General features: G+C 42.4%; 1 protein-coding gene across 2 annotated transcripts in view; it reads left to right on the plus strand.

The window, feature by feature from the left end:
* Window positions 1–746: 746 nt before the first annotated feature.
* LOC118399238 (splicing factor, proline- and glutamine-rich-like) overlaps window positions 747–16540 on the plus strand; it is a 29100-nt gene continuing 13306 nt past the window's right edge. The window contains exons 1-9 of one of the 2 annotated variants that reach the window (XM_052471941.1): window positions 747–1577; window positions 7427–7615; window positions 7819–8120; window positions 8230–8325; window positions 11217–11413; window positions 11507–11591; window positions 11670–11784; window positions 11867–11909; window positions 12087–12181. In XM_052471941.1, coding sequence (XP_052327901.1) covers window positions 879–1577; window positions 7427–7615; window positions 7819–8120; window positions 8230–8325; window positions 11217–11413; window positions 11507–11591; window positions 11670–11784; window positions 11867–11909; window positions 12087–12181 — 1821 coding nt within the window. In that variant the 5' untranslated portion in view covers window positions 747–878. The remainder of the gene's footprint in view (window positions 1578–7426; window positions 7616–7818; window positions 8121–8229; window positions 8326–11216; window positions 11414–11506; window positions 11592–11669; window positions 11785–11866; window positions 11910–12086; window positions 12182–16540) is intronic. The other variant, XM_035795157.2, reaches the window with a different exon arrangement.

Below are 16540 nucleotides of genomic sequence, written 5' to 3' on the forward strand. Positions count from 1 at the left end.
TTCGAGTCTCATAGAAAGGGGTCTGAATACTTGTGCAAATAATGTATTTCTGTTTTTTTTTATACATTTGCTAAAATGTCTAAACTTATTTTCACTTTGTCGTTATGGGTTATTGTGTGTAGGTTGATGAGGATTTTAAAAAATGTAATCCATTTTAGAATAAAGCTGTAAAGTAACAAATTGTAGAAAAAGGGAAGGGGTCTGAATACTTTCCGAATGCACTGTATATACAAGGAGTACCAGTACTGTGTAAATGTGCAGGGGTACGAGGTAATTGAGGTAGTTCAGCATGTACATGTGGCACTGGCAGCTGGTGGGGGAAACTGTAGGAGGATGGGCTCATTATAATGGCTGGAATTTAAGAAATGGAATGGAGTCCAGTGAGTGTGATGCCAGTGCAAAAACAATTACGATAATGAAATAAATAATAAAGTGGGTAGGCAGTCTCATGGCTTGGGGGTAGAAGCTGTTCAGGTGCCTTTTGGTCAGGGACACATTTTTTAAACCTTAATGTGCCTTAGACTGCAGCACTACTCAGGAGCCCAATATTCAATTTGAATGAGTGTATGAGATTATTAGACACGGACCGTTAATGTGAAATGACTATGACTTACATTAAAAAAGAGTCTAAAAAAAACACAAAGAAATGCTTGTTTACAAAAAAATCACATCCGGAGATTCCCGACATGTAAATACTTCTGGGCGGAGATACGCATGCGCAGGTGCTATTCCTGTCTAAATCGGGAGATACGTCGACGTTATTGAATCGCCATTTTAGAAAGAAGGAGAGCTGTTTGGAACAACAGCAGTCAGTTAGCTTCGTGCTTCAACGTTATAGTACATCTTTTTATTTTATCCAGTGATCCTACAACGCAGAAATGTCTCGGGACAGATTTAACCTTAACGTTAGAGGAAATAATCGTGGAGTTGGATTTCAACGCCGGGGAGGTGCTGGCCCGATGCGAGGTGGAATGGGTAACATGAATAATTTCAGACAAAACCAACACCCTTTTCAAAGAGGGCCTCATCCCGGTAACTTTGGAAAACCACCCAACCAGATACCTCAGATAACCCCTCAGAAGCCACCCGCACCAACTCTTTCCCAGCCAGGCGCTCAAGCGATTCGGCCACCACCTACTCCTGGCCCTGCGTTAACCATGAAGGGCCCCATACAGCAACAGCAGGCCGCTGCCACAGTAGCTCCGGCCACCGCAGCAGCAGCAACTCCGACGGCCGCAGCAGCAGCAACTCCGAAGGCCGCAGCAGCAGCAACTCCGATGGCCGCACCTCCCGCGGCCGCAGCAACAGCGCCTGCGGCTCAACCAAAAATGCAGTCCCCACCTCCGAAGCCTGTTCCTCCGAAACCCGCACTTTCATCTCCCCCACCAAACCAAATACAAAAACCCGCTCTCTCATCTCCCCCACCAAACCAGATGAATATGAATAGGAACCAGCAAAGACCAGGACCCGGCAACGCCAATGGGAATGGGAATAAATCTGCACCCGCGAACAAAAAACCTGAACCTCAAACGCAGAAGAACACTTCAAATGAGGCGGAGGAAGCCCACCCCCCCAATGTGAGTAACGACGTTAGCCAAAAAACCAACTAGCTAACTTTCCGTAATTAGTATTTTAGCTACTTAGCTAAAAGACAGGTTATTATATCTAACGTTAGATATGCATATGTATTATGTGAAATAAAAGTGGGTCCATGGCATTGGGCTACTTAAGCGTTCCATTCACACGCTGCGGAGTTAGCCTGCAAACGTAACTAGGCTAGTTGGCTACATGGGAGGCACGTCGGCCATTTTGTGAGAATCGAGTACATTTCCACAATGTTACTGAAAGCGGATTAATATATATGCATCCACACACACACTACGTAAAGTTTCGAGGAAAGCCACCGTGGAGACACAAATGTAACAAATTTGTGGTGCCGCGGGGAATCATTTGCTTGCAACACAATTACTCGTCAATACATGGCCATTGCTGTTACAGTGAACCGGTGGGGGAAAAAAGGAATAAGAAACAAGGCGATGAGACATTAATTAACAGACATTCAGAAACATTACCTATAATTAAAGTTGAACAAGTTTGAGGGATTTATATAATTGTTGCAGTTCAATACGGGAAAAACGCTCATTTTCCAAGCCCATTTTCATTCGTTAGTATATTTGGCCAGGAAAATAATTGTTAATATGCTAGTTGTGAATTACAAGGATGGGCATAATGCCATTTAATATCATCAAAGGTGAAGATGGATATGTTGGGAGTATTTATATACGACCATTCATGACTTTCATGTCATAGTTTCCTAGAATGGTGGCATAAATGCTCAATAGATTCTCAATCAGAATGTTTTTTAACCTTTTGTGCAAAAAATCGTAAACTGGGCAGGTGGAGGAAACTGATCAAATTGAGCTCTTTATCTTTTGGGTAAACCGGACAATTGGGGTGAAGGGTGTCTCTTTTGACTACTTTTTAACCATTTAATCTTAAAACTACCCACTAACAACTCAATCAATAGCCTATAAACTTTCATGATCATAGTCTTTTCACTAATTGAGGTTTCTGAATATAATGCGTTTTATTCCTCAATATAAATATAACAGAATTGACCTTTTTGATTTTAGAAGATGAAAGGGGACTGACTTGGGTAAATGGTTCCAGTTAAAATTCCAGCTGACTTAAATAAAAACAAGATAAAACAAGATATCCCCCCTTTAAGATTTAGATGCACTATTGTAAAGTGACTGTTCCACTGGATGTCATAAGGTGAATGCACCAATTTGTAAGTCGCTCTGGATAAGAGCGTCTGCTAAATGACTTAAATGTTAAAAATAAAAAAACATTCCGATGGGAAGGTGGGGACAATTTCAGTGAAAAACATAAGAGGGCAACAGTACTTGTGCAGATGAAGTCACCCAGGTGTCCCACACAAGTAGCCCAAGTGGCCAAATTGGTGAAGGTATACATTTTGTAACAAATAACTATATACAAAATACCAAAATGGTATTCTAACCCCCCCCCCCCCCAAAAAAAAACGAAGAAAAAAATAGACATTTACAAAATAACATGGGTAACTATTTACACACTTTCAATATTTGGAAGACCCCCAGTCCTTTCAAATCAAGTTTATTTATATAGCCCTTCGTACATCAGCTAATATCTCAAAGTGCTCTACAGAAACCCAGCCTAAAACCCCAAACAGCAAGCAATGCAAGTGTAGAAGCACGGTGGCTAGGAAAAACTCCCTAGAAAGGCCAAAACCTAGGAAGAGACCATAGCCGCAGGCAGAACGGTTGAGACTGGAACAGCAGTTTCGACTGGGGACAGCAAGAAGTCATCATGCCAGGTAGTCCTGACGCACGTTCCTAGGGCTCAGGTCCTCTGAGAGAGATGGGAGAGAATTAGAGAGCGCATACTTCAATTCACACAGGACACCGGATAAGACAGGAGAAGTACTCCAGATATAACAAACTGACCCTAGCCCCCTGACACACACTACTGCAGCATAAATTCTGGAGGCTGAGACCGGAGGGGCCAGGAGACACTGTGGCCCCATCCGATGAGACCCCCGGACATGGCCAAACAGGAAGGATATAACCCCACCCACTTTGCCAAAGCTCAATTGTGCTGCTGATGCCAGGTGCCATAGCAGTCTCTTTCTGCTGTAAAGCAGAGGGTCACCAAGCATGTGGTGCAGGTGATGGGGGACTTCATCTTGCAAACAACATTTACATTACATTTAAGTCATTTAGCAGACGCTCTTATCCAGAGCGACTTACAAATTGGTGCATACACCTTATGACATCCAACACAGCGTCTCCATGCTGCGCCCCTTTGACAAATCAATGCCTGCAGAAATAAATAAGGGCAGATGAACACTTGTGGCAGGAGCAGAAGGGACTTAGGTAGAGTGGCCAGAACGTGGTGCTGTAGCCAGCAAGCTCCTTGATGAGCAGCTCTCTGAAGGCTTTCTGTGAGAGGAAGAGCTTTCCACAGCTCTTAGCCATTTCCTTGTGTAGGATCAATTCATTCACCACAGCAATGTCAATGAAATGATAGAAGAAAGTCTTGTACCATTTCATTGTCTTATGCAGAACATTGTAATAGCCTATCAGCACATATGATAGGTCCACACCTCCCATGCTCTTGTTGTAGTCTTTTACTGCAGTTGGACTGGGGTCATTTTTGGTGGCCCATGCCCCGGCACCGTCCTTCACAAGTCTGACGACATGATCCCCACTGAAGGACTTGTGGATAGTTGTGCACATCACCACCTCTCTGGTATCCATCCACTTTACAAACAGCGGGCCATCTTCACCGATCCATTGCATGGTCCCCCGCTCAGCCCGCTTAGGCATGTCGTTCACCTTCGTCTTCGGAAAGCCAACCCTGTTGGTACGAATGGTGCCACAAGCCCACACTTCCCGCTTCCTACGGTCTGCAAACAGGGTAGGGCTTGTGTAGATGTTCTCCACAAACAGTTTGTAGCCCTTCCCTGGCAGTTAGCTTTGACTCTGTAATGGAGTTATTGGTCCCTTACCGGTAGCAAAACTGTTCTTCCCCTCATAGACAAAAAAATTGCATATGTAGGCAAACACAGAATCAGCCAACACAAACAGCTTGTAACTCTACTTGATTCGTTTGTTCCTCATGTATTGTTTTGAGGCCATTTCTGGCCTTTGAGGCTACCATCCTCTCTATTGACACATTCTGGGCTGGCTGAAAGTAGGTTTTGCAGGCCTCAACAATGCTGTAGTAGTAGAAAGGTTTTATTTTGCACATTCTCAAATGTTGCTGTGCCTCTCTTCTTGTCCTTCACTTCATCAACCTTTTGGTCACTGATGTGAAGCGCCTGTGAGAGAACCAGGAACGTTTTTCAGGATGTAAGTCATGGGGAAAGGCAGTTGGTAGAGAGATGATGTTTTCTGGTAGTCCCTCAGGCATTTCAGCTTCACCGGCCCCATGTAGACAACCAGTGAAAGGTAGCAGAAAAAGTCTGACATGGATATGGGCTTCCGTGCTACCTTTTTGCCTGTTTGCTTCTTCTCCCCATACTTATTCGATGACAGATTGGGTGACAAAAAGCTGAAGGGGGCTGTACGTTGCAGTCATGTTCAGCTGAGGTCCTGGCTTCCCTTTTGACCTAAATGTTGGACAATCTGGTTGATATCTCAATAGGGACGCATCGGAACGCAGAGCTTTCAAAACATGAGTCACTTCCGGATTGCATTTTTCTCAGGCTTTCGCCTGCAATATCAGTTCTGTTATACTCACAGACAATATTTTTATAGTTTTTGACACTTTAGTGTTTTATATCCTAAGCGGGCAATTATATGTATATTCTAGCATCTTGTCCTGACCAAATAGCCCATTTACTTTGGGAACTTTATTTTTCCAAAAATGAAAATACTGCCCCCTAGTTACAAGAAGTTAATATAACTATTTATGTAGCGATCACCGTATGTTGTTGAATTTAATCCCGCTAACGGGTTCGGTGCGCAGGGAGGTTAAAAAAATTCTCCCCAAACCCAAAAGTTGAGTTCTAAATAAGGTTGTGCTCTAAAGTGTCAAAAGCCCTTAAAAACAGTATAACTCTATCTTCTATGAACTGTCCTAATTTATTTATTTAAATTGACTGATTAACTAAGTGAAATTGTTGCATGTTTATTTTCGTTCACTATCAGAATCTTAACTTTCTTAACCTGTTGCGACGAGCAATCCCGTATCCGGGAGCGTAATTATAGCCTCAAGCTCATTACCATAACGCAGCGTTAACTATTAATGAAAATCGCAAATGAAATGAAATAAATATATTTGCTCACAAGCTTAGCCTTTTGTTAACACTGTCATCTCAGATTTTCAAAAAATGCTTTTCAACCATAGCTACACAAGCATTTGTGTAAGAGTATTGATAGCTAGCATAGCATTAAGCCTAGCATTCAGCAGGCAACGTTTTCACAAACAAGAAAAGCATTCAAATAAAATCATTTACCTTTGAAGAACTTCGGATGTTTTCAATGAGGAGACTCAGTTAGATAGCAAATGTTCCGTTTTTCCTGAAATATTCTTTGTGTAGGAGAAATCACTCCGTTACGTTTTGCTGAGAAAAAACCCTGAAAATTCAGTCATTAATTAACTCCATAATATCGACAGAAACATGGCAAACGTTGTTTAGAATCAATCCTCAAGGTGTTTTTCACATCTATTCGATAAGTCACTCGTGGCAGTTTGGTTTCTCCTCTGTTCAAAATGGAAATATGCACGCACCTGGAGATTACGTAGTAGTTTCGACGGAGGACACTGAGCGGACATCTGGTAAATGTAGTCTCTTATGCTCAATTTTCCAATGATATGCCTACAAATACGTCACAATGCTGCAAACACCTTGGGGAAACGACAGAAAGTGTAGGCTCTCTCCTTGTGCATTCACAGCTATATAAGGAGACATCGGAACACAGCGCCTCAAATCTGGCTCACTTCCTGTATGAAATTTCATCTTGGTTTCGCCTGTAGCATTAGTTCTGTGGCACTCACAGACAATATCTTTGCAGTTCTGGAAACGTCAGTGTTTTCTTTCCAAAGCTGTCAATTATATGCATAGTCAAGCATCTTTTCGTGACAAAATATCTTGTTTAAAACGGGAACGTTTTTCATCCAAAAATGAAATACTGCCCCCAGAGGTTCAAGAGGTTAACCCTGCTCTAGGCTTAACAGAGTTTTATCAAAAAGACTCGAAGTCGCCTTCTGATAGATGAGGTTGATACAGTGAAAGTGTATTTAGTTATTAATATTAATTAGTTATTATTGAACCTAACTCAATTTTCTAGAGTTTTTCCCTGTTAACTCTATCAACGTTTCCCTTTACTGTGCTGATCGAATCAAAACTATTAGACACTTTCTCAATGCAATACAACACTATGTAATAGATGTTGTTGTAGGCAGAACACGTCGTAGTAGGATTCTATTGTATTGACACGCACTACTCGGGCCATTCTCGACCCAGACCTGTGCAGCGTAACCAGTCAGAGCTGCTGTAGGCCTGTATGCAAATAGACCATTGCCATTTACTTTGAACTGGACTGTTTACAGCTGTGGTCGTGAGTAGATAAACTTGTTTTGAGATCAAAGCAAGAGCTGTATATAGCCATGTGCACATTTTGTTCATATCCTTTGCTAGTTAGTGAGTTATTAGCCCAGTTATAGATCATTGATAGTCAGCAATAGGGGAGTGATTGCTTCCAACAAGAGCACAAAATGTGTACATTTCTAGACATTTGAAAAGCGAGTCATCAGGAGCGACATAATCACCTAATTAATGTTAACCATAGTTATGTTCTAGTAACAGAATATCAAGGACATTTGTCAGGCTAAACATTGTAGTATTGGAATCTGAACTGAACGTTGTATCTGTCTGTAGGAGTTGAGAGCGACATTGTCCTCGTTGCGCAGACCTGGCGAGAAGACATACACTCAACGATGCCGCCTTTTCATTGGAAACCTTCCCAACGATATCTCAGATGACACGTTCAAGAAGCTGTTTGCAAAGTATGGCGAGCCCAGTGAGATTTTCATCAACAAAAACAAAGGCTTTGGCTTCATACGCCTTGTAAGTGCACTACAGTAGTTGACATAAACATTGTCCTTTTGGTAGTTATAAATGTTGTAATTTTTGGTCTTTAATGCCTTGTCTAGGGTGAACCGGACAATTAGGGTGAAGGTTGTCGCTTTTGACTACTTTTTCACCATTTAATCTTAAAACTACCCACTAACAACTCAATCAAATTAAAAGCCAAATTTCTACTATTCCAGGAATCCCGTGCATTGGCTGAGATAGCTAAAGCTGAGCTGGATGATGTACCCATGAAAGGCAGACCGCTTCGGGTGCGCTTTGCAACTCACTCGGCTGCACTGTCTGTGAAGAATTTATCACCTTTTGTTTCCAATGAGCTACTGGAGGAGGCCTTTTCCCAGTTTGGAGTGGTGGAGAGGGCTGTGGTAATTGTAGATGATCGCGGGCGCTCCACTGGCAAGGGCATTGTCGAATTTGCCTCTAAACCTGCTGCACGAAAGGCCCTGGATCGTTGCAATGATGGAGTCTTCTTGCTCACCACGTAAGTGATTTACATGAATTTGGTACCATTCAGTAGAACATGAAATGCAAATGAATCTTTCTCCTAAAGGCTCACATGATGTAATTAATTGGTACTTTTGATGTCTTAGGTCACCTCGTCCAATCGTCGTTGAGCCCCTTGAACAATACGATGATGAGGATGGTCTGCCAGAGAAACTGGCACAGAAGAACCACAACTATCATAAGTAACCCTCACCTCATATAACTAAATAGCCTTAAATCAATAGCATATGGCATTTTGTGTTTTCTTATTACCCCCCCACAGCATTCCTTTGATCATATTGAGGTATTTCTTTTTTACATAAAAAAAAATGTATTTAACCTTTATTTCACTAGCAAGTCAGTTAAGAACAAATTCTTATTTACATTGGAACAGTGGGTGAACTGCCTTGTTCAGGAGCAGAACGGCAGATTTGTACCTTGTCACCTCGGGGGATTCGATCTTTTGGTCACTGGCCCAACGCTCTTAACCACTAGACTACCTGCCACCCTACCTGCCCCCAAAGGTATGGAACTTTAGCTATTGTAGCTAGGTGCTTTCCACGGGGCATGAAAATTACACTAATATCATCAGTCCCGAGATCCCAGCAAAAATCTGCTAACTTTCATTTATATACATGTCCTATCCTAATATCTAGCATTAAAATGAAGTGGGGCGGCAGGGTAGCCTAGTGGTTAGAGCGTTGGACTAGTAACCGGAAGGTAGCGAGTTCAAACCCCCGAGCTGTCGTTCTGCCCCTGAACAGGCAGTTAACCCACTGTTCCTAGGCCGTCATTGAAAATAAGAATTAGTTCTTAACTGACTTGCCTGGTTAAATAAAGGTTTTTAAAAAAGTGTTTTACCATTTCATTTGCAGAACAACCAGGGCTACAAGTTGATTTCACGAGTTTAATTGATGAATGTCAAAAAAATGAGGTCCGCCAAAGCAAAAACCGGACAAATTCATTATTTAATGTGAATGTTCACTGGGAAACTAATATCCAACTAGTCAGTGACAACTGTTTGGCATTTGTGATAGCAACTATGTGCGCTCGGAAAGTATTTAGACCCCTTGACCTTATCAACATTTTGCTACGTTACAGCCTTATTCTAAAATGGATGAAATAATTTATCTCCCACCTAAACACAATACTCCATAATGACAAAGCGAAGACAGTTTAAGAATCAGGGGGGTGGAATTGTCAGATTTGCATAGCTCTGAGACAGGATTGTGTCTGCAGCATTGAAGGTCCCCAAGAACACAGTGGCCTCCATCATTCTTAAGTGTTAAGTCTTGGTGGTTCCAAGTTTGGAACCACCAAGACTCTTCCTAGAGCAGGCTGCATGGCCAAACTGAGCTATTGGGGGACAAGGGTCTTTTACCTTTATTTAACCAGGCAAGTCAGTTAAGAACAAATTCTTATTTTCAATGACGGCCTGGGAACAGGGGCAGAACAACAGATTTGTACCTTATCAGCTCGGGGGTTTGAACTCGCAACCTTCCGGTTACTAGTCCAACGCTCTAACCACTAGGCTACCCTGCCGCCCCAGATGAAAAAGATGAAAGGAGCAAAGACAGAGGTGTCCTTGATGAAAACCAACTCCAGAGCGCTCAGGACCTCCGTCTGGGGTGAAGGTTCGCCTTCCCACAGGACAACGACTGTAAGCACACAGTAAGCACTCTGAATGTCCTTGTGGCCCAGCCAGAGCCCGCATTTGAACCCGATCAAACCTCTCTGGAGCGACCTGAAGATAGCGGTGCAGCAACGCTCCTCATCCAACTTGACAGATCTTGGAGAGGATCTGCAGAGAACTGTGGTGTGCCAAGCTAAGGTGTCAAGCTTGTAACATCATACCCAATGAAGACTCAAGGCTGTAAGCACTGCCAGAGGTGCTTCAACAAAGTACTGAGTAAAGGGTCTGAATACTTATGTGTGATCATTTTTATACTTGGAAAAATGTCTTAACCTGTATGCTTTGTCAATATGGGATATTGTGTGTAGATTGAAGGGGACATAACTATTTAATACATTTTAAAATAAGGCTGTAATTTAACAAAGTGGAAAAAGTGAAGGTGTCTGAATACTTTACGAATGCACTGTATATTATGGACACAGTCTTCCAATTATCTTCTATGTAGAAAAAAAACATAACTTCAAACAACTCTTTTGTAGTTTGTGAGCGCCATAGAGCAAAACATCTTACGTGTTTGTAAGAGTGTCTGCTTTTCATAGATGGCTTTTAAGTTTGTATAAAAGACCCGGCCTGGGCCTCTTCGGTATCCGCCCTTGTCTCACCAACACCACTCTAGCTCAGCCCCCCGTTAATTACGCATGCCTACTATCCATGGATTCAGAAGAAATGGACGAATCCAAAAGTCTGTAGCTCAAACACACAATGTTTGATGGGGGTTAAAGTCAAAGCACTCCCCCCGAGTGGCACAGCAGTCTAAGGGACTGCATCGCAGTGCTTGAGGCGTCATTACAGATCCCGGTTCAAAGCTGGGCTGTTTTGCAGCCGGCCCTCGACTAGGAGACCCATGAGGCGGCGCACAATTGGCCCAGCGTCGTCCAAGTTAGGGGAGGGTTTGGCTGGCCGGGATGTCCTTGTCCCATTTCTGTAGCGACTCCTGTGGCGGGCTGGGCGCATGCACGCAGACACGTTTGCCAGATGCATAGCGTTTCCTCCGACACATTGATGCGGCTGCCTTCCAGGTTAAGCGAAGAAGAAGCAGTGCTGTTTGGCAGGGTCGTGTTTCGGAGGACCCATGGCTCTCTAGCTTCACCTCTCCCCAGTCTGTACGGGAGTTGCAGCAACAGGACACGACTAAGTGCCGAAGTGGATTTTACGAAGTTGGGGAGAGAGTGGGGTAAAAAGTATCCACCCCAAAAAAGTCCAAATGTGCCTGCAGTACAGTGGGTACTCATTGGGCTAAAGTCACTGGGTAGTGTTTACCAGAGGTCGGGGGTTGGGTTAGCAGATACCACAGTTAAAGACCCATTGCGGTTGATTTCTCAGAGAATGATTACCCCTCTTGAGTACCACTTTTTGTTGTATGTCTTGATTACAAGTCGGTTTCTATTCTAACACCCGCAGGGAGCGGGAGGAGCCTCCCAGGTTTGCCCGTCCTGGCACTTTTGAGTTTGAGTACTCTAAGCGTTGGAAGTCCCTGGACGACATGGAGAAGCAGCAGCGCCAGCAAGTGGAGAAGAACATCCGCGAAGCCCGTGAGAAACTGGAGGGCGAGATGGACGATGCTTTCCATGTGCACCAGGCCAACATGATCCGCCAAGGCAAGCTTAACTGGACCAGAAACAACCCCTTCTCAAAATGGAAGGCTAGTTAGATGTTGCTGTGTCTTACATGTATGTTCGTACACTGTTTAGATCTGCTGAGGCGTGAGGAGGAGCTCCGACGCATGGAGGAGATGCACAGTGCGGAGATGCAGAAGAGGAAAGAGATGCAGCTCAGGTATTGAAACTGGTTTGAATAACTGTTTAACACACAATTTATTGGAGTGTTACTAAAACGTGGCAGTGTGCTTTACAGGCAGGAGGAGGAACGTCGCATACGTGAGGAGGAGACGCTCCGCCAGAGGGAGATTGAGGAGCAAATCCGGCGCAAGCGGGAGGAGGCCTACAGAAGTGGGAACTTCATTGACAATGTAAGCTGAGCAGAGTACCGTATCACCATTCAGACCTTTACATTTGAGGAAAATGCGTGTTCTTACGATATTGATTTTACAGAGGGACATGAGATTGACTCAGGGTGGCGCCATGGGCATGGCTGGTGAGTAGTGAATCTTTATATTTTTAAGGATTTGTCAAATAAAAAATAGATTTATTTTCAGCTTGTTGTTTTGAAATGAGTAAGAAGTTTGAGACTGCTTTATAAACATATATGACAACATTGCCCCCTAAGGGCTGCCATGACTCATTGTAATGTTTGACATGTTGTCCCAACTAGACAATCAATTTGGCTCACCCAACCAGAAGTTCCCCATGGGACTCCAAGGCATGGGTGGACCTAACGCTGGGGGAGCCATGATGCCCAACGAAATGGTAATGTATTCCAAATGGAGTAGAAGACTAATTGGGGGTGGTTTCCTCCACTGGTTGCTGTAGTTGTCATCTGGGAGAGTGAAGTGGATGGTTTTGCTCCGGTCGGCCCAGGTTCGAAGCTTGTGTGCTGACAGTGTCTTCATAGGCGTCTGTACCATGTCGATATTAAATTTGTGCGTAGCAGCTTTCAGCAGCAGCATGTCCCCTCAGTTCCTCCACTCTTACAGCCTGTTTTTCAGCTGAAAATAATCAACCTGTACTAAACCCAGTGAATTGCTTTCTTAAAGCTCCTACTTCGTGTAATAGACCTATTGCAAGCCCTGTCTTGTGTGAGCCAGACAGGCACATTTTCTTGGCAAGTGGAAAGATGTCATCTAACAGCATTTTTTTGGTGGAAAACCTTTTTAGTTGAAACACTTTACCATACTGTCATTGAACTTCAAGCGATCACATGAAATGGTGTCTCGGTGTAACCTGGAAGTATTTTTTTAGGCGCTTCAGTGTGAAAAGTGAACTTCCTGCACTGTTCTCTTGTGGCATGGCAGTTGTTTTAACATTTTCCCGGCCACCACCATGTCCAAGCAATTCAAATGATGGGTTTTTTAGTGCAGGTTGCTTTTTGAAGCAAACATGTCTTTTGACATAACATTAAGCTAATGAGTAAGCTCTTTTAGTGCAACTTGCAAAACACAATACGAAGAACTGATGGTGACAGGCATTGCCCTGGGACTGCTTGCTGGATACCTGTACTATTTGTACCCTGTGGGTGAAATAATGCCCATAATGTGATTAAGGCATCCACATTAGGCCTATGGCAGGCAGGTGTATTAATGTCCTTTTGTGTTATAGGTTACATACAATTAGTAAGTTGACCAGTTAGATGTCTGGTTGGTAACTTAGAAATGGTCTGACGCGAAGCTGTTCAAGTCCATTAAAATGGATACAGCTTGTGCTTTGTATAAGTTGTTATACTGTCAAGGATATATCAATTAATGTAATGGAACACATCTATTTTGACGTAAGGGTGGCAAACGATTTGATAGGAAAAAAACACAGCTGGTTGGCTGCTTTTGCAATGGGTGAGCAGTTATTGGTATTCAATAATGGATTGTACAGTTCGACAACGTATCTAGTGTATTTCTTACTGATAGCACCACGTCCGTTTTTCTGTTCTTCACTGCAAGCAATGCCGTATGAACCTAACTTTTAGTGCAGTGATCGCAGAGATCCTCTTACCCAGAATGTAAGATGGCTAGTAGACATGTTACTGGCTTGACTAGCTGCACACATGGAAGCTATGACAAATCAGGATCCATTTAGTCAAGTTCACAGTAGAACTACCATTAATCGGCCAAGTTTTTATTAGTTTGAACAAAAGGGCTGATTCGGCTACGACAAACGAATGAACAATTAATACATACACTTTTTACACCATGTGCCTCGATCAACATACCTGTATGTGATAACTCATTTTGAGTTTTGGCATTTTAAAGTATGGAGGGCTCTGTCTACAAATTTGTAGAACACCTGAAAGGAGGATTTTCCTATTTCTAAAGTCAATCTCTATTTCTGATGTAAATGGAATGTTCTAGAAGGGTCCAGACACCTTTTTATTTTGTGCATTTTGGCTTGTTTTTGACACTTACCCAAGCTGCAATACACTTCTTGATTGCTCGTTGTGCCATATCGGGTCGCACAAAAGATGGTAACAAAAGTACTCAAATGTGTTTTTTAAGAAATGGACACGCTCTCAGTGTAGTTGTATAGGTCTTCAGATGTGTACACATGAAATTGTGTTATTCTGAACTTTTTTCCACAACATTCTAATCCAGGTTTGGAATCGGTTCATGGAACAGACTTGCAAACTGTAACCAAATGTGGTCTATACTGTTCCGGAACAGAACCATTATTCTAAAAGCATGGGAACCGGTTAATAATGTAATTTTACGTTCTGGGCAAAAAAATAAAAAATCTGTCCCACAATAATTAGAACAAAGCTCCTATGCAAAGCTTTTACTGAAACTTATTCCAGCCTCTGCCTGCCAGATGGAAATCTGTGTGTGTGTGTTTCCCCTCTGAAGAATAGGTTAGTTACTGTAGCCTACTGATGCATGATTTGGAAATTAGGGAGATGTTTAAAAGAATGGATTTGCTTTTTCAATACCAGTTAAGTTCGATACTATATGATGTTTCACATTGTATTTATTAAAGCTGCAGTAATTAACCATTTGGGCGACATTACCAAATTAACATAGAATGTGTTGTAGAGTTGTCATTCTCATTGAAAGTTCCTCTAAGAAGCGGTAGATCTGTTCTATGTGCACTTTCTATGCTTCTCGTTCTTAAGTTTTGTTTTTGCGTCTTTTACGCTTGGGTTTGTACACCAGCTTGAATACAATATTTTTGCTGCTAGAGCATTTTTCGCAGCGGTTTAGATGGTACAATGGTTAGCTGTACTTGCTTGTTTTGTCACAAACTGAAATTAGGCTTTTAGCAACCAGGAAATGGAGGAGCGTAGGTTGTCTTTAACGACAGTAAGGTAAGATGTGTTTTTATAGTGCTGCACTGCGCACAGACGCTTGCGAGCTAATGTTTGCTCTTGTCCAACGTAAACCAACTCAGAAGTTCAGACATTCAAAGTCCCTCCATAGAAGCCACTCCACTCCGTATGTATAATTGTGGGATTAATTCAGATCATGCATGTGATAAGATGCCCAGCGCTTCAAGGCACGCCTTCTCATTTAAGTTGCATCTCGCACCTTCACTGTGACTGGCACAGTGTGTTTCTTTAATTATGATTAAACCATGCTGTTTACGGCAAAATAGAATTAGATCTTAATGACTTTACTATACAGATTAACGCGCTGACCCGTTCAATAGAACGCTGCTCTATCCGCACTGATTGGTGAAGTAGTTTGTCGCACTAAATGTAAAACATTCCAGGGGTTTAACCAATTAAGTGTAATCAATGTGATCCAAATTAAAACAATAACTAGTAATGCTACATACTCAGGTTTAAATCTCACCTCTTAAAATGTACGTTCACAGATTGATTAATAAGCGTAAATGTTTTGGTCGGTACCAGAACCTTGCAGGTCCCCTAAACAGGGGACTTTACATCTGAAGGTTTCAAAAAGGAACAAAATATAAGTAAATGAACCTGCAATTTGTTTATGGTTTTGCTGGTTGGAGCAGTGAAATAGAACAAAGAGAGAAAATGATGTATTCAGAAGGAAACGATTGGGGAAATAATTTGGGTTCCAACTAGAGGTCGACCGATTATGATTTTTCAACGGCAATGCCGATTATTGGAGGCCCAAAAATGGTGATACTGATTAATTGGCTTATTTTATTTGTAATAATGACAATTACAACAATACTGAATGAACACTTATTTTAACTTTATATAATACATAAATAAAATCAATTTAGCCTCAAATAATGAAACATGTTCAATTTGGTTTAAATAATGCAAAAACAAAGTTTTGGAGAAGAAAGTAAAAGTGCAATATGTGCCATGTAAGAAAGCTAACGTTTCAGTTCCTTGCTCAGAACATGAGAACATATGAAGCTGGTGGGTTCTTTTTAACACGAGTCTTCAATATTCCCAGGTAAGAAGTTTTAGGTTGTAGTTATTATAGGAATTATAGGACTATTTCCCTCTATACCATTTGTATTTCATATACCTTTGACTATTGGATGTTCTTATAGGCACTATAGTATTGCCAGTGTAACAGTATAGCTTCCGTCCCTCTCCTCGCCCCTACCTGGGCTCGAACCAGCAACACAACGACAACAGCCACCATCGAAGCAGCGTTACCCATGCAGAGCAAGGGGAACAACTACTAGAAGGCTCAGAGCGAGTGATGTTTGAAACGCTATTAGCGTGCGCTAACTAGCTAGCCATTTCATTTCGGTAACACCAGCCTCATCTCGGGAGTTGATCGGCTTGAAGTCATAAACAGCGCAATGCTTGACGCACAACGAAGAGCTGCTGCCAAAACCCTCGAAAGTGCTGTTTGAATGAATGTTTACGCGCCTGCTTCTGCCTACCACTGCTCAGTCAGATACTTAGATGCTTGAATGCTTAGTCAGATTATATGCAACGCAGGACACGCTAGATAATATCATCAACCATGTGTAGTTAACTTGTGATTATGATTGATTGGTAAGTTTAATGCTAGCTAGCAACTTACCTTGGCTTACTGAATTCGCGTAACAGGCAGTCTCCTTGTGTAGTGCAACGAGAGAGGCAGGTCGTTATTGTGTTAGACTAGTTAACTGTAAGGTTGCAAGATTGGATCCCCCGAGCTGACAAGGTGAAAATCTGTCATTCTGCCCCTGAACGAGGCAGTTAAC

This window comes from Oncorhynchus keta, chromosome 20, assembly GCF_023373465.1.
Source record: "Oncorhynchus keta strain PuntledgeMale-10-30-2019 chromosome 20, Oket_V2, whole genome shotgun sequence".
NCBI lineage: Eukaryota > Metazoa > Chordata > Actinopteri > Salmoniformes > Salmonidae > Oncorhynchus > Oncorhynchus keta.